The 24,804-nt window shown below is 45.2% G+C and overlaps 1 protein-coding gene and 1 non-coding gene across 2 annotated transcripts in view; both read right to left on the reverse strand.

Annotated features, from left to right (window-relative positions):
• Positions 1-1,515: 1,515 nt before the first annotated feature.
• LBP (lipopolysaccharide binding protein) overlaps positions 1,516-24,804 on the reverse strand; it is a 32,551-nt gene continuing 9,262 nt past the window's right edge. The window contains exons 4-15 of the mRNA XM_010829169.1: positions 22,634-22,789; positions 21,333-21,396; positions 17,748-17,811; positions 15,137-15,228; positions 13,839-14,015; positions 11,904-11,963; positions 9,796-9,963; positions 8,230-8,297; positions 7,667-7,709; positions 5,358-5,421; positions 4,266-4,342; positions 1,516-1,891 (exon numbers count right to left, since the gene is read on the reverse strand). Of these exons, the coding sequence (XP_010827471.1) occupies positions 1,847-1,891; positions 4,266-4,342; positions 5,358-5,421; positions 7,667-7,709; positions 8,230-8,297; positions 9,796-9,963; positions 11,904-11,963; positions 13,839-14,015; positions 15,137-15,228; positions 17,748-17,811; positions 21,333-21,396; positions 22,634-22,789 (1,078 nt within the window). The 3' untranslated portion in view covers positions 1,516-1,846. The remainder of the gene's footprint in view (positions 1,892-4,265; positions 4,343-5,357; positions 5,422-7,666; positions 7,710-8,229; positions 8,298-9,795; positions 9,964-11,903; positions 11,964-13,838; positions 14,016-15,136; positions 15,229-17,747; positions 17,812-21,332; positions 21,397-22,633; positions 22,790-24,804) is intronic.
• On the reverse strand, positions 3,803-3,875 carry TRNAE-UUC. The gene has a single exon. It is a non-coding gene; the product is annotated as a tRNA-Glu (tRNA).

The raw sequence follows: 24,804 nt of genomic DNA on the forward strand, positions 1-24,804 counted from the left end.
GTCCAACACTGGCTCCCAGGGTCCCCTCAGTGGGATTAAGGTGGAAACTGGTTTGGTCATGAATCTTTTGAGCTTTAGAGTTTAAAGCTTTCCTTTCCTTCTCCACTCACTTCCTCTCCTCCACTGGTTACTTCCCGGGATCCTCTTCCCAATAAATTACTTGTCCCCACCTCCTTGTCTCAGAGTCTGCTTCCAGGGAGCCCAGAGGAAGGCAGGTGATAAATGCATCAGCTGTTTACCAGGACTTGGTTACGCCTATTTTTCCCCCATCCCTGGAAGCTGGATGTGAACCCATTGCATCCCTAGTCACCATGCAAGGAGGGGTTCCCAGCAAATCTGACACATGAGGACTTTAGAGAGTCCTTGCCCTGGGGCCCAGAGCAAATGTGTTGGGATCAAGACTGACTCTTTCCACCATAAGGCAAAGTTCTGAAAAGCAGGCACTGGAGCTGGTCTGTGCTGCTTCTCCTTTCCCTGTGCTGATCAGCTCAGGGCCTACAAACAGGAGATACTTAGTAAGGATGTCCAGGCGATAATCACTGAATCCCCAGTAGGGCTAAATAAATCCTTTTACATGGATCAACTAATATCCTCATTATAATAGTCCTGGGTCATGGATACTATTATTAACGTCCTTATTTTATAGCATAAAGTGGGGGAAAGGGGAAAAGGACCTGCCCAGGGCCACATGGCCAATGCTGGATGAAGTCAAGCCCTTCACAGTCCATCACTGGGGTGGATGATGGTGGTGAATAAGTGCACAAAAGGGATGAGGTGAAGCCGTGGCTTACCCCACCGCTAGCTGGGTGACAGTGCATCGTCCCAACTTGGAATTCATCTCTGTCACGCACAGGGTAAATGGGTCTATTCCCTGTGAATTATCTGCTAGCCGGCAGCTCCATCCATGTGCTCAATAACACAATTAAAAAAATATCCAACAAGCTTTCTGATTCCCAGTCCCTGGGGGCCCAAACACATAACTTGGAAATGACTCTTTGGTAAAGTCTGATCAAAGGTAGGTTGTTCAGTAATCAGAAATCACGGCTTATTCCTCCAGGCTTGAAGCTCATAAACATCAGTGGGATGAGCTTTATATTTGGGTTGGACTCAAAACCTAGACGGATCCATTTCCTCCTAATTTACACCAGTTTCAATGTGGGGAAAGCAGCAGGAAGCTGAGTTTTTGCTCTGGGAGATCCCCTGGTTCCTCTGTCTGTAGCAGGCAGAGAGGGAAGGAAGGAGGGGGGGGCATACTGAAGGAGCCCATGAACTGTCCATGAACTGAGACAGACAAGTGCCTGAGAGAGCCAGCATCAGCACCAGCTCCAGGGCTGAGCAGGGAGCAAAATCCCACGTTCCCTCATGGAGGTTTCCACAACAGCATTGCCGAGAAATGAGAATGCAGTCAGGGCTCATCCTTGGAGACCACAGAAGGAACTGACCATCCAAAGACCCCTTAGGTAGTGGAGGGTGGGTGGTACGGCAGTTCAGCTGAAGTATCAGGTGGTTCCTTCATTGAGCCATTCAATAAATATTTATTGAGGACCAACCAAGTGCCAGCACTCTGCTAGGCACAGATTCAGTGGTGAATAAAAAAGACAGTACCTGCCCTTAAAGATAGGACAGGTTAGTGGGTGAGGATGGTCTATTCTGGTGGGAAGGTAAAGTCTGGAGTCAGAGAGGGTGTGGGCGCACCTGCTGAAAGGGTGGGGGAAGAGGCCAAGTCCCCACAGCTGATAGCAGAGACGTCTTCTTCTTCCCAGAATCTCCAGGAAAGTGCTGCACATCTGGAAATGCAACTTGGCGATCCAGCTGTGGCCTCCAAGCCCTGTCTTTCACCTTGCCCTCAAACTCTCAGGTACCGAACGTTGGTCCCCAAAAACAGGAAGTCCTAGGAGAGACAAGACAGGATGGGATGGTGAAAGCATCCTCTACTCCAAAAAGACGCATCTCTGATTTAAAGGGAGGCCCACATCTGGGGAAGCACACGCTCTGTCAGAAACCAGGTCAGCACATAAATCGAGCCTGTGTCTCTGTCCCCAAGGTCTCCATAAAGCACAGCTTTTGCCGGCTACTTTCTCTAAGGTGGCAATTTATCTGTCATTTCCCAAGCTGCTGCTTTCTGGCAGACCTCATAAATGTCCTTCATGTCACCTAAATTCTCTCTCCTTGGCAAATAACACAAAACTGTGAGCTGCTGGGGTTTACTCTCCTACCCCCTCATAAGTTTCCATCACCTAAGGCATGGGAATTCTGAACGCAGAGCAAAATCCAATTCTTTCCCTGGTTTTTGGGGCGAAAACACATTGGCAGAGTTGACCTCAAAATTCTAATGCATGTGATTATATATATAGTTGACCAGTTGTTAAATGAGGACTAGGGGCGTTGACGCTCCATGGGTGGAAAATCCATGTAGAGCTTATAGTCAGCTCTCTGTATCCATGATTCCTCGCATCTGTGGTTCAGCATGCCCAGATTCAACCAGCTGTGCAGATGGTGTAATAACTTAGTATTTACTATGGGAAAAAAAGGGCTTCCCTGATAGCTCAGTTGGTAAAGAATCCACCTGCAACGCAGGAAACCCCAGTTCAATTCCTGGGTCAGGAAGATCCGCTGTAGAAGGAATAGGCTACCCACTCCCGTTATTCTTGGGCTTCCCTTGTGGCTCAGCTGTGGCTCAGCTAAAGAATCCGCCAGCAATGAGGGAAACTTGGGTTTGATCCCTGGGTTGGGAAGATCCCCTGGAGAAGGGAAAGGCTACCCATTCCAATATTCTGGCCTAGAGAATTCCATGGACTGTATAGTCCATGGGGTTGCAAAGAGTTGGATACAACTGAATGACTTTCACTTTTCATTGAAAAAAAATCTGCATATAAGCGAATCTGGGGACTTTCAAACTCGTCGCTTAAGGGTCAATCTAACGAATCTTCTAATGACTTCCATTACGCCAAGTAGCTAAAAGCTCTAATCTTCACAAGAGCCCAGTAAGGTTTGGGCTACATCTCATTTGACAGAGGAGGAAACTGAGGCCAGCTGAGTGAGCTGTCACTCAGTCCTTGCTTTCAACAATGATCTGTCTCACTCCTTACAAACTCTCAATAAGAGTTGGATGTTGACTATCTCTGGGTCCAAAAGGGCTCCAGACATTTGCTTTTCAAATGTGACAGGTGATGTCTGTTTCAATGTTTCTGATCACTCTGCTGCCTGTCACTCTCTTCAGTAGCTGTTATTTGCTGGATGTTGACTATGTATCAGGCACAAAGCAGTATGCCCTTAAATGCTCACAAGGCTGCCAACCCAGTCATCCCACCTCACAGATGCTGTTCTAGAAAGATAACCTGAACCGTGGGGCACAGATGGCGCATAAAATGCCCGGCTAGAATAGTGGAGAGTCTAATGAAGAATAAGACATATTCCTTGACATTCAAATAGTTATAAACGATGGTTCATGGCATGGTTGGGACAGTATTCAACATAGGTGGAGAGGAGACTCAATTGCCAACAAAAAGAAAAAAAGAGAAGAAAGAAAAACAAGTCTGAGAGGTAGCAAGGCAACTATCCAAAACAATTTCAAAAAGTGCTTAGAGAAAACAACAGGCTGGAAGGAAGGACACGTAAGTCAGGCTGTGGGTGTGGTGGGGCGATGGGTTTATGAGGGGCAGCACACCAAACATGAATCCATGACAAACTTCTTCCACTTAAGTAATTAGAAGAAATTCTATTCTATTCTTTTCCATTCTATTCCATTCCATTCTATTCCAATCTATGTTTTGGCCATGCAGTGAGGCTTGTGGAATCTTAGTACCCTAACCAGGGATTGAACGTGGGCCCTCAGCAGTGAAAGTGCTGAGTCCTAACCACTGGACCACTAGGGAAATCCCAAGAAATGAGAAATTTCAAAAACGTACAAATGCCTTTCAGAACCTGAACTGTTGGTGTATTTAGGACTGCTGTATTTTCAAAATGAGCTCATCCTGAGGTTCCTCTTGGTCACCCATGGTGGGGCGTGGGTGTGGAAAAATTGTGACACAGATTGTGTCAAATCCTTCCTGCCCTAATAAAGGACACTTTATTAGGTGCCACTTATAAAGGACATGTGGATGTCTTCATGACATCCCAGCTGACCCCAAATTGTTCCACACACCGTCCAGGCTTTCCCAGCTGCAGGGTTGGGGTGGGTCCCACCCACTGAGTTATAGCCTGCCAACCAGGAAAGCTCACCAACCCCCTCCTCAAATCCTCAGAGACCCTCTGAACCCACTGACCTTGTGGATCTGGAGAATGGGGTCGTAGAGCTGAATTTTCCGTAGCAGAGGGAGGGGGAAGCCTTCTGCCAACTTATCTGGAGGGTAGAGGCAGAATGTTGAGAGACTTGTTAGTAAATAATTATGGAGAAAATTTTACCAAAAAAAAGGTCCTTTCTGGAAACTCCATACATAGTATATTCCTATTTAATTATAACTGAAGATTGGGATTACTATTCTCACGTTACAGAGAAGGAAACTGAAGCCCAGAATGGCCAAGTAACTTGTGCTAGGTCACACAGCTAGAAAGTGGAAGAACTGAGGCTTGATGCCAGGCAGGCTGACACAGGAGCCTGAACTCTCAGCCATGGTGCTCTGTGGAGGTAGAGGCAAGGATGGGGCAGAGTCCACTCATGATAATGAGCTGGTGGGTACTTGCTCTTGGCTCCCGACCTGTATCCTGCTTTCTGCTGCAGCCAAATGAAGCACGGCCTCGTGGAAAGAGGGTTTAGGTCTTTATGCTTTAGTTTTTGACAAAGGAATCGGCAACTAACTGGGAAATGTAAATTTAGAGGTGGACAGGTAGCTCAAGCGGTAAAGAATCCTGCCAATGCAGGAGCCACAGGAGACATGTGTTTGATCCTTCAGTTAGGAAGATCCCCTGGAAAAGAAAAGGGCAACCCACTCCAGAATTCTTGCCTGGGAATTCCCGTGGGCAGAGGAGCCTGGCGGGCTACAACCCATGGGGTCACCAAGAGTCGGACACGACTGAGCACGCACACACCTTGCCTTGTGCTCTGCGTGTTAACTTGGTTCTCAGTCTTTGATCTGTCACTTCAGGGTGTGTGTGGGCACTTCTGTGAGCCCTTCTTTCTCTCTTAGGAGGAGGTTTCCTATGCTCCCAAAACTGCCCGTGTCCCCAACCCTCCTTAGAACCGTGGAAGAAGATGAGGCCGACTTCAACACTCCCATCTCCCAGACAGGCCACTGAAACTGAGAGGATAAGTGACTCGCCCAGATCACGCAGCCTGCAGGAGAGCCCTGGTTCCAGCTTTCTTTCCCACGAAGAGCAGTGTCCACTCTTGACTTAGAAAAGTCCATAGTGATTCTTACCATTGACCTTGGGGTAAAAGTTGTTGAGAAGGTAATAATTGAGCAGTGCCTCCAACAGCTCCACCTAGTGGAGAATAGGAGAGGTACACCATAACCACGTGTACTATCTTGCCCACCAACAAACCTACAAAGAGCCACCCTTGGGGGTAGGGTGGTTCTGTAAATGGTGACATGGCAAAAGCCTTGAAAAAAAAAAAAGCAAATTTCAGGTAGATACCAACATCATGCTATTGTTTTATAAAATAAAACTATTTTGAGATGCGCGTTCATATGTGTACAAAGCGATAGAAAATTTTGGAAGACTGTACAACCACCGCACCTACACAATCTTTCCTCTAGGAAGAACATCAAGGTTTGGCTTAGCCTTAAATTTAGTATTTAATTTTTCTTTTTGCAGTGAAAATGTTTTCTGAAATCACTTATATAACAAAAAATGATTTTAAAGTTGAAACAAAAATTATGAAACCCAACTTTTAACTCAGTGTGTGCCAGGTATAGGACTCAGAGCATGACATATATATATATATAAGATTCACTATAAGTCTTCAAAGTTAATATTAATGCCCCCATTTCACAGATAAGAAAACTAAGGCCCACGGAATGAAAGTGACTTTCTAGAAATGGAATCCAGATTTATATGAGTCTACAGGTCTTTTTTTTTACAGTCGATGTTGGGAAAATCTGATAGGATGACTTTAAACAAATATTTATTTAGTTTAAAATATCTTTTCTTGGTTGTGCTAGGTCTTCGTTGCTACGCGTGGGCTTTCTCTAGTTGTGGTGAGTGGGGGCTCCTCTCTAGTTGTGTTGCACGGGCTTCTCATTGTGGTGAGCATGGGCTCCAGGCACATGGGCTTCAGTACTTGCAGAGCTTGGGCTTGGTTGCTCCGTGGCATGTGGAATCTTCCAGGATCAGGGATCGAACCCATGTCCCCTGCATTGGCAGACGGATTCTTATGCACTGTTGCACCAGGGAAGTCCCAGGATGACTTTTTGTGACTCTTTACATACGAATAATTTACTTCACAGCACATTTTTACATGCCGCGCACGGACACAGTATTAGTGTGCCATTATTCACTTCATCCTTCATTCTCTGAAAGGAGTCATCCTTCGGGGTCTCTGTGAGCAGTGTCTCTCCTCACACTTATGTGTTTATGTCCTCTTGTACCTGAGGGAAAGTCTGGTCAGTGGAGAGCAGGTAGAGAGGGGTCGGAGAGGACCAGTATCCATAGGATGGTAAAAAGATAGCCAACTACTGTAGGTTAAAATCTTTCCATCTCCTCCTTGACCTGTGAGGAGGAACATCACCCCAATTTCCCTCTTCAGAAATCTCTCCTGAGTGTTTCAGCCCACGCAAATCTTCCCATTCTCTGTTCTCCTTTCATACGAGGCCGTTTCACCACGGCCACGTTTTCCTCTTTGTGGAAATCATCTCTTGGTTTTGCCTGCCCAGCCATCAGTTCCTTTTGTTTAAATAAGAGAATTCCTATTTTCTTCAGGGGAATGCTCCTTTCCTATCTCAGTCCACGTGGTTTGGGACTGCAAATCTCGGTTCTGGGGAGATGAAACCCATGCTGGTTGATTGGCTTTGTCCAGTTTCCAGCCAAGATGTTTGGCTAAAGACGGGCACTTGATTAAGAATAACCCAATGAGGACTAGCACACGATCTTTTTTTTTTTGGTAGGTTTTTTTTTTTTTTAATAAAACTACAGGAAATTTGGGAATTTTCCACCAATGGGAAGAACCTGCCTGAGAATGAAGCAAACAGATGAAAGCAGAATGGAGAGACAGAGATTCTTCTCTTTATATATATATATATATATATTCTTTTTTCTTCTTAAAAAATTCATGAAAGATTCTTTAAATTCTATAGTGTGCTACAGTTTTCAGAAGTTTTGCACACATGATTTCATACAGTCCTATAATAACTTTCCCTGCCTTTTCAAATTGATGCACTAATCTGAACACCTGGATCCAGCTGTGCCTGAAACCTCTATCCTTAGCTTTTTTATTTTTGTTTTTTAGTATATGATCCTATTCATTCCTCCTCTTTGCTTAAGACACTTTTAGTTAGCCTTTTTTCCCCTTGCAATTAAAAGAATTCTGTCCACCAAATGATTTAATTTAATCTAATATTGGGAGGTAACTGTTCTTCTGCCCTATGTTTCATGTCCTTAGGGACTTCTATGATTTCTAGGGCTGAGAGTAACTCTTCTCCTTCTCTATTACAGCTGCCAAAGCATTGCTAAGTAAATACTCTAAATTACTACCCTAATCATTTCTTAAATAAAAACAATAATAACTTACATTGAATCGTCCAACTTTAGATTCTTTCAGTTCCACTTGTATCCTATAACAAATCAGAGAAGATTCAGAGATGTGGGCATTATGTTCAAGGGAAACCTAATGTGGGGATCCCCCAGAAGAAGGAAACACCAACTGGAGAAGGCATAGGGCCAAGGGTGTGGTAGAGTGAAAGTGAAAAAGATTATTGAGGAACCAAAAACAAGGATACGACTTTACTGGGAAGGCTTGCAGAGGGGAAGTGTGTAGTGTAAAAGAACTCAATCTCTGTAATTTCAGGAAGTCAATATTGCTGATATCTAAAATTCATAGATAAAGAAAAAACAGTAAATTCTTTAGACGTTTGGAAGTAATGGTGGAAAGGAAGTTTAAGGAGACAGGACCAGTGGGGGGAAAGAATTGGTCCAGTTGGGCTAAAATTTAAGTTTGCTTCCCCACCCAGTGGTGGGCCCTAACGTTGAAGGGGGATCCAGTTACATCCCACCTCCAGCTGCACTGAATCAGCTGCAGCGTCAGATGGAGTGAGCCCAGTTGAGCGCCCCCACGTGGGCAGCATGCTGACTTACTTTCCTGGCTCCAAGAATCCAGTGATCTTGCTGGTGTTGAAGGTCAACATGGCAGACACATTAGTGGCCTGGAAATTCCAGTAAAAAGAAACAGGTCTGAGTGAAGGAGGTTGTTGTGTACAGGATGCATAACTACGAGAACTGGCTGTCTCCTCTAAATGGTACCTCACTGAGTTAAAGCAGGAACTTGCCCACTGGACTGTAGGTTACCAGGAAGCTCATCGTAGGTGCTAATAAACGTTTGAACTTGGACTTGAACATTTTTACTTGAAATTGCTCACTATGATGGGCTTCCTAGGTGGCACTAGTGGTAAAGAATCCACCTGCAATACAGGAAACCCAGGTTCGATCCCTGGGTTGGGAAGATCCCCGGGAGGAGTGCATGGCAACCCATTCCAGTATTCTTGACTGGAAAATCCCATGGACAGAGGTGCCTGGAGGGCTACAGTCCACAGGGTCACAAAGAGCTGGACATGACTGAAGTGACTTAAGCATGGCGTGGCTGACTACGATAGCAATTAAACTCTGAACAGACGACCAAGAGAAGATGTGCGGTGCTTTGTTGCTTCATCGTGTCTGACGCTTTGCGACCCCGTGGACTGCAGCCCACCAGGCTCCTCCATCTGTGGGGATTCTCCAGGCAAGAATACTGGAGTGGGTTGCCATGCCCTCCTCCAGGGGATCTTCCCCACCTAGGGATCGAACCCGAGTCTACTGCATTGCAGGCGGATTCTTTACTGTCTGAGCCACCAAGGTACAGAGGCTTATCTCTGGAGATCTCTAAAGGGATCCTTTCTAGCTATCTCAGGGCCAAGATTCAGCTCTAAGGAATAATAACAGTATTAATAATAAATTACGTTTTAATTTAAATATATCGATGACAATTTTGATAACAAGGACAACCATTAAATTGCACATACAACATCTGGGAGCAATTGTTACTGTTTAGCCGCTAAATCTGGACTTCTCCTTATGGACTCACTTAGTGGAACAAGTATACATTAAGTAAGTAAACCTGCAAAGAGCTACATAAGTATCTTTACATAAGTTCTATGAAGAAAAATAAAAGGATGCCGTTAGAAAAAAGTGACAAGGGTTGTAAGATAGATCAGGGATAAGGGCAATCAAGAAAGGCCAATCTTGGGACTTCCCTGGTGGTCCAGTGGTTAAGACTCTGCCTGCCAATACAGGAGACATGGGTTCGATCCCTGGTCTGGGAACTAAGACCCCACATGCTTTGGGCAACTAGGCCTGTGCATCACAACGACTGAAGACTGCATGCCCTGTAACCTGTGCTCTATGACAAGAAAAGCCAGCACAATGAGAAGCTTGTATAGCGCAACTAGAGAGTAGCCTCCAGCCGCTGCAGCAAGAGAAAGCCTGCGTGTAGCAATAAAGACCCATAGCAACCAAAAATAAATAAATAAATAAACTTAGGAAAAAAAGAAGAGAAAGGCCTATCTGAGGATCCTTAAGTTGAAATTGATCTTAAGGAATTAACCAGGTGGTCAGTGCGAGGAAGAACCAGCAGGAAAAGGCAACATTTGCAAAGGCTTTGAACCTTACCACACTGAGCCGGAAGACAGGCTCCTTGACAGAGTTGGGCAGGAGCACAAAGGCTTCGATCTCCATCTGGGCAGCTGTAGACAGATTTCCAGGGCTGAAGTTCAGGCACGGGGCAGAGATCACTGCTCCCTGGAGCTCCAAGTTCGTGTTGGGGTACAGTCTGGCTATCTGAGGGTGGAATGAAGAGATTTTGTCAAGAGAAGAAAATACACAGGTTTGCTGGGACAACCTGGAGGGAGCTAGAGCAGCTGAGACCACCTGTTGGTTTAATTTCCACAAACTGCTCTGTGCCTTGTTTTCTTAAATGTATCACTGGACATCTTTCCATGTCAGACATATAGAGGCTGCATCGTTTATCTCCTGGCTGAACTGTGTTCTATTCCACTGAGTGTGGGTACTGCAGTTGATCTAATCTTATTGGATATCAAGTTGTCTCCAAAGTGTTGCCTTTTAATGACCACTCCCCTGTGTGCCCTTGGCTATTATTTTGGGGGATACATTCCCTGGGGAGTCCAAAGGCAAGAATATTTTTAAAGCTTCTTCCAGGTATTGCCAAACTCCTCCAGAAAGGTTGGACTGAATTTTTTCACTCCTTTTCACACCCTTCCCTGGGCAATCGGTGAGAGCTATTGCTTCTCTAGAACCTGCGCACCCGGCTCCCCCCGCCCCCCACTCTGATAACTGCATACGCCAATGCTTTTGAGATATGACACACCTAGATTCTAGCATTTTAAAAGTTCTGGCAATTTTCTGTTTAATTAAAATTTAATTTGGGGTCAAGACTGTTCCGTGTAGGGGGGAAGTTGGTGGAGGAACAGTCCCATGAGCCTTTTAGCTATGCAAATATAAAATCTACATTCTATTGTAAAAGGGAAATGTTTAGAAGGTTGAGGAGGTAAATCACTTTACCTCAGATGGATAGCAGAGCTGCTTCTGTGTCAGGTTGATTATGAAGGGAGCAGGAAGGGGGAGGGGGAGTTTGCTCCTCTTTCTGGGGAAAAAGGGCCGTTGGAGCCAGGATGTGGCCAAGGTCCCTCCAAAGCTAGTGCCAACAGTAGGAGGCAAGCTGGGCTGCTGCGGGGTTCTGGGGAGAGAAAGGGCCTGCTGTGGGGGTGCCTTAAGGAAGGAGGTGACCCAGGTACTGCAGTATTTGAAGTTTAACAATTTTCCCACCATTATAATTCCTCTCAGCCATCATCAAGCCTTGTGAAAGGAACTTTAAACACTACTGCCTATCTGAGCTGCGTCTTGAGGGGACTCGGAAGGTGGAGGAGAAGACAGGTAGATTTCTATGGGATTAAATGAGACGTTGCACGTAAAGAGCTTAGTCCAGCAATGACAGAGCTACAGGGTTATTCACTGTGTCACTCATGTAGCAAAGCAAAAAAACATACATGTCCTTCCATGTACGAGATGTTCCATGGGAGACGGGATACTCAAACTATGGTCAATCCATAATACAATGGCAAACTGGATTCCCTACCTACACAGAATCATCTTCTGGTACAGTAGGGGGAAAAGTAAGGTGAAAACTGGTGTGTAAAATATACCTCCATTTGTGTAAAAAAACAGAGGAAAGACAAATAACATTTATTCGTATATACACAGAATCTCCCCAGAAGGGTGTGTGCAATCTAATAATATTGACAGACCTGGGGTGTGAACTGGGTGTTTAGGGGATAGGAGTGGATAGGAATTTTCACTCTATAATCTTTTAGGTCTTTTGAATCTTGAACCATTAGAATTTATTATCCATTCAAAAGACAATTTTTGTAATCCACCAAGAACAGGGCCTGACCCCTACTACACCCTCTGTAATTGCTTGGTGTCCTTAATTGGGACATTTTGTGGCGCTTGTCAGTATTCCTTGGGATTGTCAGAGATCATCAGTAAGAGACTGGGTGGCCTGTGGTCCCAGGAGACACAGGGTTTGGGCCTCTGTCATTTTGACTTTGAAGGGAAACCTGTAGCACCCCAGCCTTCACTGGGGACCCCACTGTGGGCCTTCTGGTTCTTGATCAAGCTGAGAGGAGGGTGGAGGTTTTAAAGAATACCCCTGAAGGCTTTGGGGGCTCAACCTGCACCCTGAGGGCTAATGGAAGCCTTACCCTGGGAACGAAGGCGCGGAAGGACTTGGTGTTCAGTCGAATGCTAGAATCAGGCGGAATCTGCAATGAAGGGACACAAAGAGGTTTTAGGTGCTCTGGCCAGAGCTGAAGGTCTGAAGAGAGATTGGGAAGTGGGAGGGTATTTAATAATGTAGCTTCTTGACTGCTTGTGGTTACCATGGCAACAACGAGATGCTTGTTCTGCATTCACTGTGAGCACATGAATCCCTGGGGTCCTGGCTGCTCTCCTTGGGGTGTAGGTGACATGCAGGACTCAATCAGAGGATCCACAAGAGTGAGATTTGCAGTCTCACAGAACTAGGTTTGACTCTAGGCTTTGTTACTATGTAATCCCAGCTGAGTCCCTTTCCCTCTCTGAGCCTCAACTTCCTCACCTATAAAATGGAGATAATTATATGTGTGTGTGTATGTGTATGTGTGTGTGTTAAGTTGCTTCATTTGTGTCCAACTTTTTGTGACCCCATGGACTGTAGCCCACCAGGCTCCTCTGTCCATGGGATTTTCCAGGCAAGAATACTGGAGTGGGTTGCTGGGCCCTCCTCCAAGGGATCTTCCTGACCCAGGGATTGAACCTGGTCTCTTATGTCTCCTGCATTGGCAAGTGGGTTCTTTACCACTAGTGCCACCTGGAGGTCCCAGAGATAATTATAGTTCCCACTTACCGGGTTATTGTGAGGGCTAAATGAATGGTGAGTATAAAGCATCTAGTCCAAGGCCTAGCACATAGTGGCGTTCAGTAAGACACAGCTACTATGATCCCTTCCACTAAAGGAAATGTCTGTACCACAGGTGGGAAGGGTGACTCAAATATGACAATAGAAGTAAATGACCCTGGCTTGGATGAGAAATCATTCAAAGGACAAATATCACTCCATCCATCACTCTGGTCTCCAATTTATTACCAGGATTGGCTGGACCATCCAGTTTGGATTGCATTGTGTTTCCTCCACCACCCTGACATGGTACACGAGGCTTCAGCTTTTACAAAGAGCTACAAGAAACAGCTGCCTAAAACCCAGAAATATGAAAGAAACTGAAAGAAATTTTCATGATGTGATCCACTATAAAATGTAGTAGCCTTTATACAAAGCCGCACTGGAGACAGTTGTTTTAGAGGTAAATGCTAGGGCGACGCTTTCTCTCCTTTTCACTGTGAATCCCTAAATCCTGCACTCTTTCCATTTTGACTACGGGAAGCACCCACACAGATCTGTGATTTAAAAAAAATCAATTTATGGGTCCTGTGTCTTCATAATTGTGCCTTACTTTTAACGTGGTCTTTATTTTCTATTCTATGAAACCTTATGAGTTTATCAGTTCATGAATTTATCTATTATCCTGTCTCATTCACTAAAATCTTTAAACCTTAAAAATCTCCACAAACCATCAGGATGAAAGAAAATATGCATGAGGACAACAGATCTAGGGACTTCCCTGGTGGTCCAGTGGTTAAAAACCTGCTTTCCAATGCAGGGGACACAGGTTCAATTCCTGGTCAGGGAACTAAGATCCCACATGCCATGGGAAAACTAAGCCTGAGTGCTGCAAATACTGAGCCCATGTGATCTAGAGCCTATGCTCCACAACTAGAGAAGCTCCTGTGCGCCACAAGGAAGACACAGCACACACACACACACACACAGACAAAGATAATGGATCTAGACAGGAGGGAAAAGTAAAACACGGATAAGCAAGCCAGAAGATCTTCCACAATTGTTATAATGGAGAAAGAACTTTGAGCTTCCTGGCCACCAAAGTGAGAAGTGAAATTGTGCTAACATATTTTTCCTGCTCTTGATTTTTTTTTCTTAGTTATAGTTTACTATTTCACTGATGTAAATGGGTGGAAAGGGAAGAGGAAGGAAGACCAAGTGACGAAGTCATTTGTGAGAGCTATTCTGCTATGATTCTCACCACATCATCCGTGATAGTAAAGTTCAGGAATCCCGCTTTATGATAAACTAGGCTGGCGGTGTTGAAGGCATAATCAGAGATGGCAAAGTAAACCATTCGGCTGTGTTCCTCAGGAAGGTTCATGACAGGAGCAAGGAAAGCAACTGGGAAGCGGTCATCTCGGCTAAAAATTTCACCCTAGAGAGAGAGATAGAATCCATTTGAACTTTTCTAAGTCTATCCCAGGGCTAGACACCTGAGCTAGGAGCCTATAGAGTCTGATGAGGGAACACAGGCTAGAGATGCTGCCTGAAATTCCACCATTAAAGATGTTTTCCTTGGAATCTAAAAAAAAAGATGCAAATGAACTGGTTTACAAAATGGAAGTAGAATCACAGATGTAGGAAACAAACTTATGGTTACCAGGGGATAAGGTAGGGGAAGGGATAAGTTGGGAAACTGGGACTGACACATATGCACTATATGTGTATATATATAAAATAGATAACTAATGGGAACCTGCCATATAGCACAGGGAACGCTACTCTGTACTCTGTAATGATCTATATGGGAACAGAATCTTTAAAAAAGCAGTGGATATATGTATAACTGATTCACCTTGCTGTACACCCGAAACTAGCACAACATTGTAAATCATCTATGTGTGTGTGCTGTCACTCAGTCGTGTCTGACTCTCTGTGATCCCATGGACTGGGGCCTGTCAGGATCCTCTTGTCCATGCACTTTTTCAGGCAGGAATACTGGAGTGCGTTGCCATATTCCTCCTCCAGGGGCTCTTCCCGACTCAGGGATTGAACCCATGTCTCCTGCACTGACAGGTGGATTCTTTATCACTAGAGTTACCTGGGACGCTCAAATCAACTATACTCCAATAAAAATTTTTTTTAAAAAAAGATGCTTTCCTTCGGGTCAAAGTGTATGTCCAAAATCCCATAATGAAACGCTCACCAGAAGCTTTGATGTTTTAACCTATAGGACCTCTTGGCCAGCTCTTCAATGCCATTGAGGGCCTGCTCTGGTTAACGTCACCTGCATGGTGGGATAGGTGAAGGAGTGGAGCGCGGGGCTGGGGAGGAAGGAAGTTTCAAGGCCTAAGTGATGTAAGACACCATGGGCGGATCCTGGCTCTGGGAATACTCCCCACAACTCCATATTGTCCTGCCCTTGACACAGTGGGAACCATGGAGACACAGGGACAGATCTGAAACTGGGGAACAGGAGGCCCCAAGAAAGGGCTGAGCTGAGGGAATGCCACACCGAGGCTGGACCCACTCAAGCCCCTGACCCAGGACGCTTACCTTGAACATCACATCCAGCATTTGGGCTGTTGCTTGAGGGGCCCCCATTAAGCTGTAATCAAGGCCAGCGAGATGATCAATCTTTGTTGTGACTGTGAACCGGGGGAGGGACAGAATTAGGAGGCGGGCAATGCAGAAGCGATGAGGACTCTGGCTGACCCACACTCCCTCTGGAGAGGTCTCCAGAGCCCCCTGCCCCTCCACCTTAAGACCCTCCACCCAGCCCAGTGCTGGGGCAAAGAGCTCCTTCACCAAGAAAGAGACGACGTGGTTTCTTCTGTTCCACTGATGATTTAGCCACAAGGGGACTGGTGTGCTTATCCCAGAGCCTGAGCAGTTTCCAGAATCTTACACACACATACACACATACATACACACACACACACATGCACACACACAGCCTGAGCACAGGAGGAGCTCAGGTCTGGCAGCCCCTCCATACCCAGAACTTCACACCGAGGAAGACATACGATAGGGAAAATTCTCCAACCGAAGATATTGCTCTTCAACTTTATAACCAAGACCTTGATCTTCAAGGAAACCATCCTCCTACCAATATCAATCAAATAACCAGGAAGGCGGGGCCATGTTCAGAGGACCCAGAGACTCCCCTCCAAGGCCTTGAGGGAGCAGGAGCTCTCTGTCCCACGCACTGGGGCTCTGTGCCCATGTGGGTCTCTGCTGAAGGGAAGGTTAGCAGTGAGTGTGGAGGCCTGGGGGCCACGGCATCAGGGAACACCTCCAATTGTCCAGGGCCTGTCCCTGCCAACTTTACCTGTGTAGCCTAGCTCTGGGGCCTCTGCTTGTAGAAAACTGTTCTACGGGTACACTTACGTGCAGGCAAAGAGGCAGTATGAGATGCTCTCTGCCCCGTTGTTGGCAATAGGAAAGAATGACAACAAACCTACCTGTCCAGCAGCTGGGGGCTCAGTAAATAAATGGAGACACATCCGTAAGGTAGAATACTGTGCAGTTATTCAAATGAAGTCTAGGGACTTCCTTGGAAGTCCAGTGGTTAGTGGTTACTCCACGCTTCCACTGCAGGGGGCACAAGTTCGGTCACTGATTGGGAACTAAGATCCTGCAAGCTGAGCGGCATCCCCCCCCCAAAAAAAATGAGGTCTATATAACCATTTTGGAAAACTGTTTGGCAGGATCTGGTAAGGCTGAACCTAGGCACATCACCGGAACCTGTAATTTCTCTCCTGCGTATATACCCCAAGATGCATGTCCATATGAGTTAGAATATTCACAGCAGCACTACCCACAATGGTTTAGAACTGAAACTACCCAAATGGCCTTCAACAGGTCTATAGATAAATAAATGGAGAGACGTTATGGCTGATTCACGTTGTTGTACAGCAGAAACCAACACAACATTGTAAAGCAATTATCTTCCAAATTAAAAAAAAATGGAAAGACATGGACACAGTGGATGACATAGCAGGAGAGTGAATGAACTCACAATATGGAACAATAAGGATTAACCTCATATTTTATTATTTTTTTTAAATTTTCTTTATGTGAACCATTTTTAAAGTCTTTATTGAATTTGTTACAATACTACTTTGGTTTTATGTTTTGGTTTTTTGGCTGCAAGTCATGTGGGATCTTAGCTCCCCAGGGATTGAACCCACACCCCCGGCACTGGAAGGTGAAGTCATAATCACTGGACCACCAGGGAGGTGCAAGGAGTGACCTCATATTTTAAAGTTGAACAGAGAAAGCCTTCTGCTTTTGATAAAAGACTGTGATTACTGTATAGGTCCATTCATGTACAAAGTGCAGAGCTGATCTTTGCTGGAAGAAGTAGGGAGGATGGTCACCCTTGAGGGACGGGTAGTGCCCGAAGGAGATGTGAGTGGACTTTGAAAGGCCAGTCATGTTCTGTGTATTGATCTGGAAGCTGGTAAGTGTGTGTGCTCAGTTTATGAAAAAATTGTAAAAACTCCACTTACAGTTTGAGCACTTTTCTCCCTGTATTGACTTCCACAAAAACGTTTTTAAAAATGAGATCAGTTTATATGTGATGATAGAAGAAAGATCTCCAAGGTATACAGGTTACAAAAGAATAATGTCTCTACTATTACAGACTAATGTATATATTCATAATTATGCATATTCACATATAATCACGAACAAAAGTAATTACATATGTGAATGTATGGTGGTGGTGGTGGTTTAGCTGCTAAGTTGTGTCTGACTCTTTGTGACCCCATGGACTGTAGCCCACCAGGCTCCTCTATCCAGGAGATTTCCCAGGCAAGAATACTGGAGTTGCCATTTATTTCTCCAGGGGATCCTCCCAGACCAGGGATTGAACTCCTGCATTGCAGGTGGATTCTTTTACTGATGAGCCACCAGGGAAGCCCATGTGAATGTATATTCATATGCTTATGTATGTGTTTATTTATATTTGTACATGCAAAGGAAGTATCTGAGAGTACACACTCAAAACAGAGTTTACTTCTTGGAAGAAAATTTGGGGAGGAAAGGGGACTTTTAATTTTTACTTTTAACACTGCTGCTCCATGTAAGGTTTCATAAGATACATATTAATGTATGCACTTATAAAAATTAATGAGAATCAAGGATGGGTGGAGTGCCTTACCTGGCAGAGTTTGAAGATAAGGCTGTAGCTCAGAGGTCACCGAGTCCTCAATAATTTCGCAAATCTGAAAAATATGGGAAAAGAAAGCCCGAGTGAGTTTGCTGGCTTTTGTCTCGCCCTGTGCTAACTGCTTCGGTCCCATTTCACATCTTTGCTAGTTGGTCATTGATTCTACAAAAATTTATAAGTGCTTATGATATGGCAGGTACCGAGAAAATAGAAATGATCAAAAACATGTCTGCCCCCATGTGGACCCCAGTAGGGTCCAGTTGGGCCTGTTAAAGTCCATCACAGGACTGGAGATCGGAGCTAGGTAATTTGGCTGGAGGTACCGCCTGAAACTCTGTCATGAAAGACCTATTCCTTTGGGAAGCCCTAGTCTCTCAGGGTCTAGAATTGGACAGCAGAATTAGATAGTAAGTAGCAATAGCCACACAAATAAGTGTACACTTAATGCAGATACTTCTTAACAGATTAGCTGGATGGATCAATAGTCCTTGTGTTACCGAGTCCAAACTCGCTCTGCTTGCTGAACGCTGAACGTCAGGCCAGTGGATTGGAGACAGGTAGTAAGACAAGGAAATGTTATTCGGAGAGCCAGCTGAATGGCTGGCTAGAAGATGGCAGACTAATGCTTCAAAATAACTGTCTTCTCAGGGTCTGGATGTGGGGTTCTTTTATAGATCAGAGATGGGGGAGATGAGGAAACAAAGTAAAAAGGCCATCGATCTTGCAAATATCTCCTAGAATGGCAAGTCTTGGAAAGGGGATATGTTAATTTCTTCCTTCATGCCATCTACTAGTGGACTAGGGTTCTGAACAAAAGCACTTTAATTTAACAGTCGGGCAGAGGGGCAGGATTCTCTGAGGCAGGCCATTATGTACAATAACAAAAGCAAGGAAAAGCAAGTCAAACAAACAGTTCCAACACAGAGTCAGAATTGGCTTTTCCCTGCAACACTTATTTCCCCAGCTGCTTGTGGAAGACTGAATCCTCCCATCCAACAGGCTACCACTCATAGTAAACACTCAGAATTTGTTGCCCCAGTTAAACTGTGTGCTTCTCAAGAAACGGAAATGCTCAAGAAATGTTCTCAAACCTGTTTGCTTTCCTTGCTATTGCAATCACTCAAATTATTTCTTATGTAGGGACTTCCCTGGTAATCCAGTGATTAAGAGTCCATCTTGCAATGCAGGGGATGTGGGTTCGATCCCTGGTTGGGGAACTGAGATGCTGTGGGGCAACTAAGCCTGCCTACCACAACTACTGAGCCCGTGTGCCACAACCAGAGAATCTGTGCACCACTACGAAAGATCCCACCTGCTGAAACCAAGACCCGATGTAGCCAAATAAATAAATAAATATTAAAAGTTATTTTTTATGTAAACCCATGAAATAATGACTGAGAAAAGAATTGTTTGTCAGAAAAACCTAAGGTAAGTGCTTTGGAAAGATGAGTTGCTTAAAAAAAAAAATGTCAGTAAACTGCTGTGGACCAGAAAAGCTTCCCAGGAAAACAATTATAAAAATAAGGAAGGATTCTGCATGGAGGACGCTTTGCAAACATCTCTAGATTCTCACTGTGGTTAAAGAAATCTGAGCCGGAACCTGTAGCCGATGCATGTTAAATGTTGGAAGGACAGTGCTAGGCCAGTCAAGAGACTGTTTACAAGGAATGGTCCTGTGTCTTAGGTCAAAGGAATGTACGTTTACTGTATCTTAAAATATTTGGATCCGTATGTAAATATTTTCTTTGTTCAAGGCTGTGTGAGTCCTCACCTCATTTGTTCCCCCATTTATTTATTTATTTTTATTTTTGGCTGTGCTGGGTCTCCATGCTGCACACGGGCTTTCTCTAGTCACAGAGAGCTGGGCTTACTCTTTGCTGCAGTGCACAGGCTTCTCATTGTGTTGGCTTCTCCTGTCGTGGAGCACAGGCTCTAGGGCACGCGTGCTCAGTAGTCGCGGCTCCCAGGCTCTAGAGCACAGGCTCAACAGTAGTGGCCCATGGGCTTAGCTGCTCTGCAGCACGTGGTATCGTCCCAGACCAGGGATTGAAGCCATGTCCCCTGCACTGGCAGGCCAGTTCTTAACCACCGAACTACCAGGGAAGTCCGAGTCCTCATTTTAAACAGCTTTTTTTTTTTTATTAACTAGCTATCACCTATCCTCCACAGATACTGTGGAGGAGAGGGACTTATGGGGGGGAGGTGTCCTAGAGCATGCATGTGGTCCTGGCCTAGTAAGAGGGTCACTGATGGCTCCTATGAGGAGGTGACATCTTCAGGGCAAGCTGTAGCTCAGATGGTAAAGAATCTGCCAGCCATGCAGGAGACCTGGGTTCACAGAACTTTTATTGTATAATATTGTTATTAATCATTATTGTCTCCATCATCAACAGGGCGGCATAAATCCACACCACTGAAGAATACTAGGTCCCACTAGAAACGCATGGAAACATGGCAACCGGGCGCATGAGGAGAGGACTGGCGTGTTTTCCAAGCTCACTTAGACCCTGGGACCTCAGAACAAGAAAAGGAAAGAACGGCTTGCCACGTCCAATCCTTGGGGTCTGCATGCTATTTTCACTTTAACCACCAGGAGGCACTCAAAGCCAAACCAGACTTGGATCAGGAGAGGTGTGTGTGCCTGTGTTTCCCCTTTCCTCTTCTTTACTTTTTCTCTTCCCAAGCGGTCATCACTACAAATGCAGCTCCAGGTAGATGATACACCAGAGACAGGATTTTAGGGTGAAGTAGGTGAATGAGCAATGGCACCCCACTCCAATACTCTTGCCTGGAAAATCCCATGGATGGAGGAGCCTGGTAGGCTGCAGTCCATGAGGTCGCTAAGAGTCGGACACGACTGAGCTACTTCACTTTCACTTTTCACTTTCATGCCTTGGAGAAGGAAATGGCAACCCACTCCAGTGTTGCCTGGAGAATCCCAGGGACAGAGGAGCCTGGTAGGAAGCCTTCTATGGGGTCGCACAGAGTCGGACACAACTGAAGCGACTTAGCAGCAGCAGCAGCAGGTGAATAAGAGAACTGAAAGTTAACATAAACCTCTTTATTTTAGCTAGAGATTCCAAAATTTGGAGATTTCACAGGATTTTTTAAATGGGGAAAACTGACACTGTTGCTGTTTATACAAAGCAATACAAAGCAGGTGTTCATGCGTTCACCCAGGTAGGAACCAAGGGATCCTACGTGGTCCACACACTCCCAAAGCTTCCTGCTTGGTCTCCACAGGCACCTAAGTGTTGATTTCCTTTTCGGCTTTTGTGGACTGCAGACCTGGGGCGGGCAGTGAGCAAGGCCAAGCCGACTTTTTCCCTGTTGTTTGACCCTTGGCCAAGCATCTGACCATTTGCTGTCTAACTGAACAGACTCGGCATCCAGACACCTACATCTTGCCCTCAGCTTTGCTGCACACCAGTTCCATGACCTTGATTTGTCCTCTCTGGGCCTTGAGCCCAAATATGCCTGGGCCAGCCCCTAGGGCTGTTCAAGTCCAGAGGTCACTGAGGACTTGCACCCAACACTTGAGAGGCTCAGCAATGCCAGCTGCTTGGACAAGCTTACCTTGCTCTCCAAGACCCTTCGGAACCTGGACTCGATCTGGTTATGGAAGAGATTCAGCAGCCACCTGGGGAGGGAAGCACGGTGGATGGTCAGCTTGGTGGCACTGAATGCAGAGAAAGCGGGGCAGCAGGGAGAGTCAGGCCAGTTTCCAAGAGAGGGCTCCCCACCCCATCCTGGCCCCTGCTGTATTCCAGAATCCTGAATGGAATGAGCATGCAGACTCCCATTTCCCAGCATACCCCATGATTCAGTGCATCTGACAGCCCAGCCCCAAATTCAATAGATTTAGAGGAGGGATTGGAGACCCCATGCGACTTTCCAGGTGGCTCAGTGGTAAAGAATCTACCTGCTAATGTGAGAGACAGGGAGACACAGTTTTGATCCCTGAATGAGTAAGATCCCCTGGAGTAGGTAATGGCAACCCATTCCAGTATTATCGCCTGGAAAATTCCACAGACAGAGGAACCTGGTAGGCTACAGTCCATGGGGTTGCAAAGAGTTGGACGTGACTGAGCACACACACACCACCACCACCACCACCTGGAGAATCCATGTTTTTCTTTTCCTTTTTGGGGGGAATATATCTTTATTTATTCTTATTTTTAAAATTTTTGGCTGTGCCTCACAGCAGCTGGGATCTCAGTTCCCCGACCAGGATCAAACCAGCCCCTCCTGCAGTGGAACCGCAGAGTCTGAAGCACTGGACCACCAGGGAAGTCCCAAATTCATGTTTTTCTAATCAAGGAAACTGAGACTTGAAGAGATTGGCTCAAAGGTTTGTGTATTTTTCACAAGCTCTCATTTGACCAAAAGCCTTTGTGTTCTCTCCGTAGCCAAACTGCACTTGTCTGATGGTGGTGAAGCTCTTTATTTTTTGGTGGAAATGGCACACCAATGCCTGCTCAGTCGTGTCTGACTCTTAGCGGTCTCTTTGTCTGTGGCCCACCATGCCCATGGGATTATCAGGTGAGAATACTCCAATAGGTGGCCATTTCTTTCCTCCAGGGGTTCTTCCAGACCCAGGGATTAAGACTGTGTCTCCTGCAGCTCCTGCACTGGCAGGCGTATTCTTTCTTTACCACTGAGCCACCGGGGAAGCCCGGCACACCACCAATACTCTGAGCTTAAATCTGCTTCTGTTCATCTCAGCAGGTCCCCCAAAGGATTACCTCCAAGTGCACATGATGGGCCCATGCAGTACCCTGGACCGTCGTGCTTATCAGAGGCCTTGGGCCTTGGGTTGGATAGGTCTCTGGCTCCTGCCAGGGGTCAAGCTGGTCAGTGTCCCCACGGTGACTTACCCCAAATCTCCTGATATGTGCACCTCCACATCACGGATGTGGCTACTGCAGCTGGAGACAGCCACTTTGGGTCTCCCAGAGGGCTCACTGTCCAAGAGAAGATTGACTGAAATGGTGATGCCCTTGACCTTCACGTCAAAGGAGCCGTCTAGTCTCCTAGAGAAGAAAGGAGAAGTAGTAAGTGATTCGTAGACTATGGTCAGCCACCATTTGAGGGGAAATATAAATCTCAATTTCCAACTAAATGAAACCAGATTAAGAAGTTAACTACAGAAATTATTACAAATACAGTTATTACAAGATAAAGATTTGTTACAAACAAGACCATAAAACATCAAGAAGAAAGCTTGGGTCCATTTATTTATGGTCAGGGATGGGCAAAAGCCTTTTTAGGTCAAATCCAAGTCTCAGAAGCCATAAAGGAAATGGTTATGAGCTTAACAGCACTGAAAATTAAAACTTTAGAGAACAACAATGGCATATGCAAATTAAAACAATTGCATCGTGAGCTAGCCAAAGATCTAATTTGCTTAACACATGAGCTAATATATGAGTTAATTTCCTTAATACAAAAAGAACAAGCTTATACAGAGTAACAAGGAAAGGACAAAAGAGGAAAAAAAGAGAGGTTCAAGATGTTAACAGAAAGTTCAATTACAAATAAGCACATGCTGCTGCTGCTGCTAAGTCACGTCAGTCATGTCCGACTCTGTGCGACCCCATAGACCGCAGCCCACCAGGCTCCCCCGTCCCTGGGATTCTCCAGGCAAGCACACTGGACCGGGTTGCCATTTCGTTCTCCAATGCATGAAAGTGAAAAGTGAAAGTGAAGTCGCTCAGTCATGTCCAACTCTTAGTGACCCCATGGACTGCAGCCTACCAGGCTCCTCCGCCCATGGGATTTTCCAGGCAAGAGTGCTGGAGTGGGGTGCCATTGCCTTCTCCATAAGCACATGAGACGTGATTAAAAATGAAAATAACGATGCCAGTTTTCATCTATCAGAGAGATAAAAAGTTTAGCAGATTTTCATACCCAGTGCTTGTGAAGATATGGGGAAACCAAACACTGGTTGAGAGAACACATCAGGAACACAGATTGGTGGGGTCTATCCTTAGAAGAAATGGAGGAGTCCTCGTAGTCAACAAGAGTCTGAAATGTAGTACTTGGATGCAATTTCAAAAATGACAGAATGATCTCTGTTCATTTCCAAGGCAAATCATTCAATATCACAGTAATCCAAGTCTGTGCCCCAACCAGTAATGCTGAAGAAGCTGAAGCTGAATGGTTCTAGAAGATCTACAAGAGCTTCTAGAACTAACATCCAAAAAAGATGTCCTTTTCATTATAGGCGACAGGAATGCAAAAGTAGGAAGTCAGGAGATACCTGGAGTAACAGGCAAATTTGACCTTGGAGTACAGAATGAAACAAGGCAAAGGCTAATAGAGTTCTGCCCAGAGAACACACTGGTCATAGCAAACACCCTCTTCCAAAAACAGAAGAGAAGACTCTACACATGTACATAACCAGATGGTCAATACTGAAATCAGATTGACTATATTCTTTGCAGCCAAAGATGGAGAAGCTCTATACAGTCAGCAAAAACAAGACCAGGAGCTCACTGTGGCTCAGATCATCAACTCCTTATTGCAAAATTCAGACTTAAATTGAAGAAAGTAGGGAAAACCACTAAACCATTCAGGTAGGACCTAAATCAAATCCCTTATGATTACACAGTGGAAGTGAGAAATAGATTCAAGGGATTAGATCTGATAGAGTGCCTGATGAACTATGGATGGAGGTTCATGACATTGTACAGGAGGCAGTGATCAAGACCATCCCCAAGAAAAGAAATGGAAAAAGGCAAAATAGTTGTCTGAGGAGGCCTTATAAATAGCTGAGAAAAGAAGAGAAGCTACAGGCAAAGGAAAAAAGGAAAGATATACCCATTCAAATGCAGAGTTCCAAAGAATAGCAAGGAGAGATACAAAAGCTTTCCTCAGTGATCAATGCAAAGAAATAGAGGACAACAATAGAATGGGAAAGACTAGAGATGTCTAAGGGAACATTTCATACAAAATTGGGCACAATAAAGGACAGAAATGGTATGGACCTAACAGAAGCATAAGATATTAAGAAGAGGTGGCAAGAATACACAGAAGAACTATACAA

The sequence above is a fragment of the Bison bison genome, unplaced genomic scaffold (genome assembly GCF_000754665.1).
Source record: "Bison bison bison isolate TAMUID 2011002044 unplaced genomic scaffold, Bison_UMD1.0 scf7180017864500, whole genome shotgun sequence".
Taxonomy (NCBI): domain Eukaryota; kingdom Metazoa; phylum Chordata; class Mammalia; order Artiodactyla; family Bovidae; genus Bison; species Bison bison.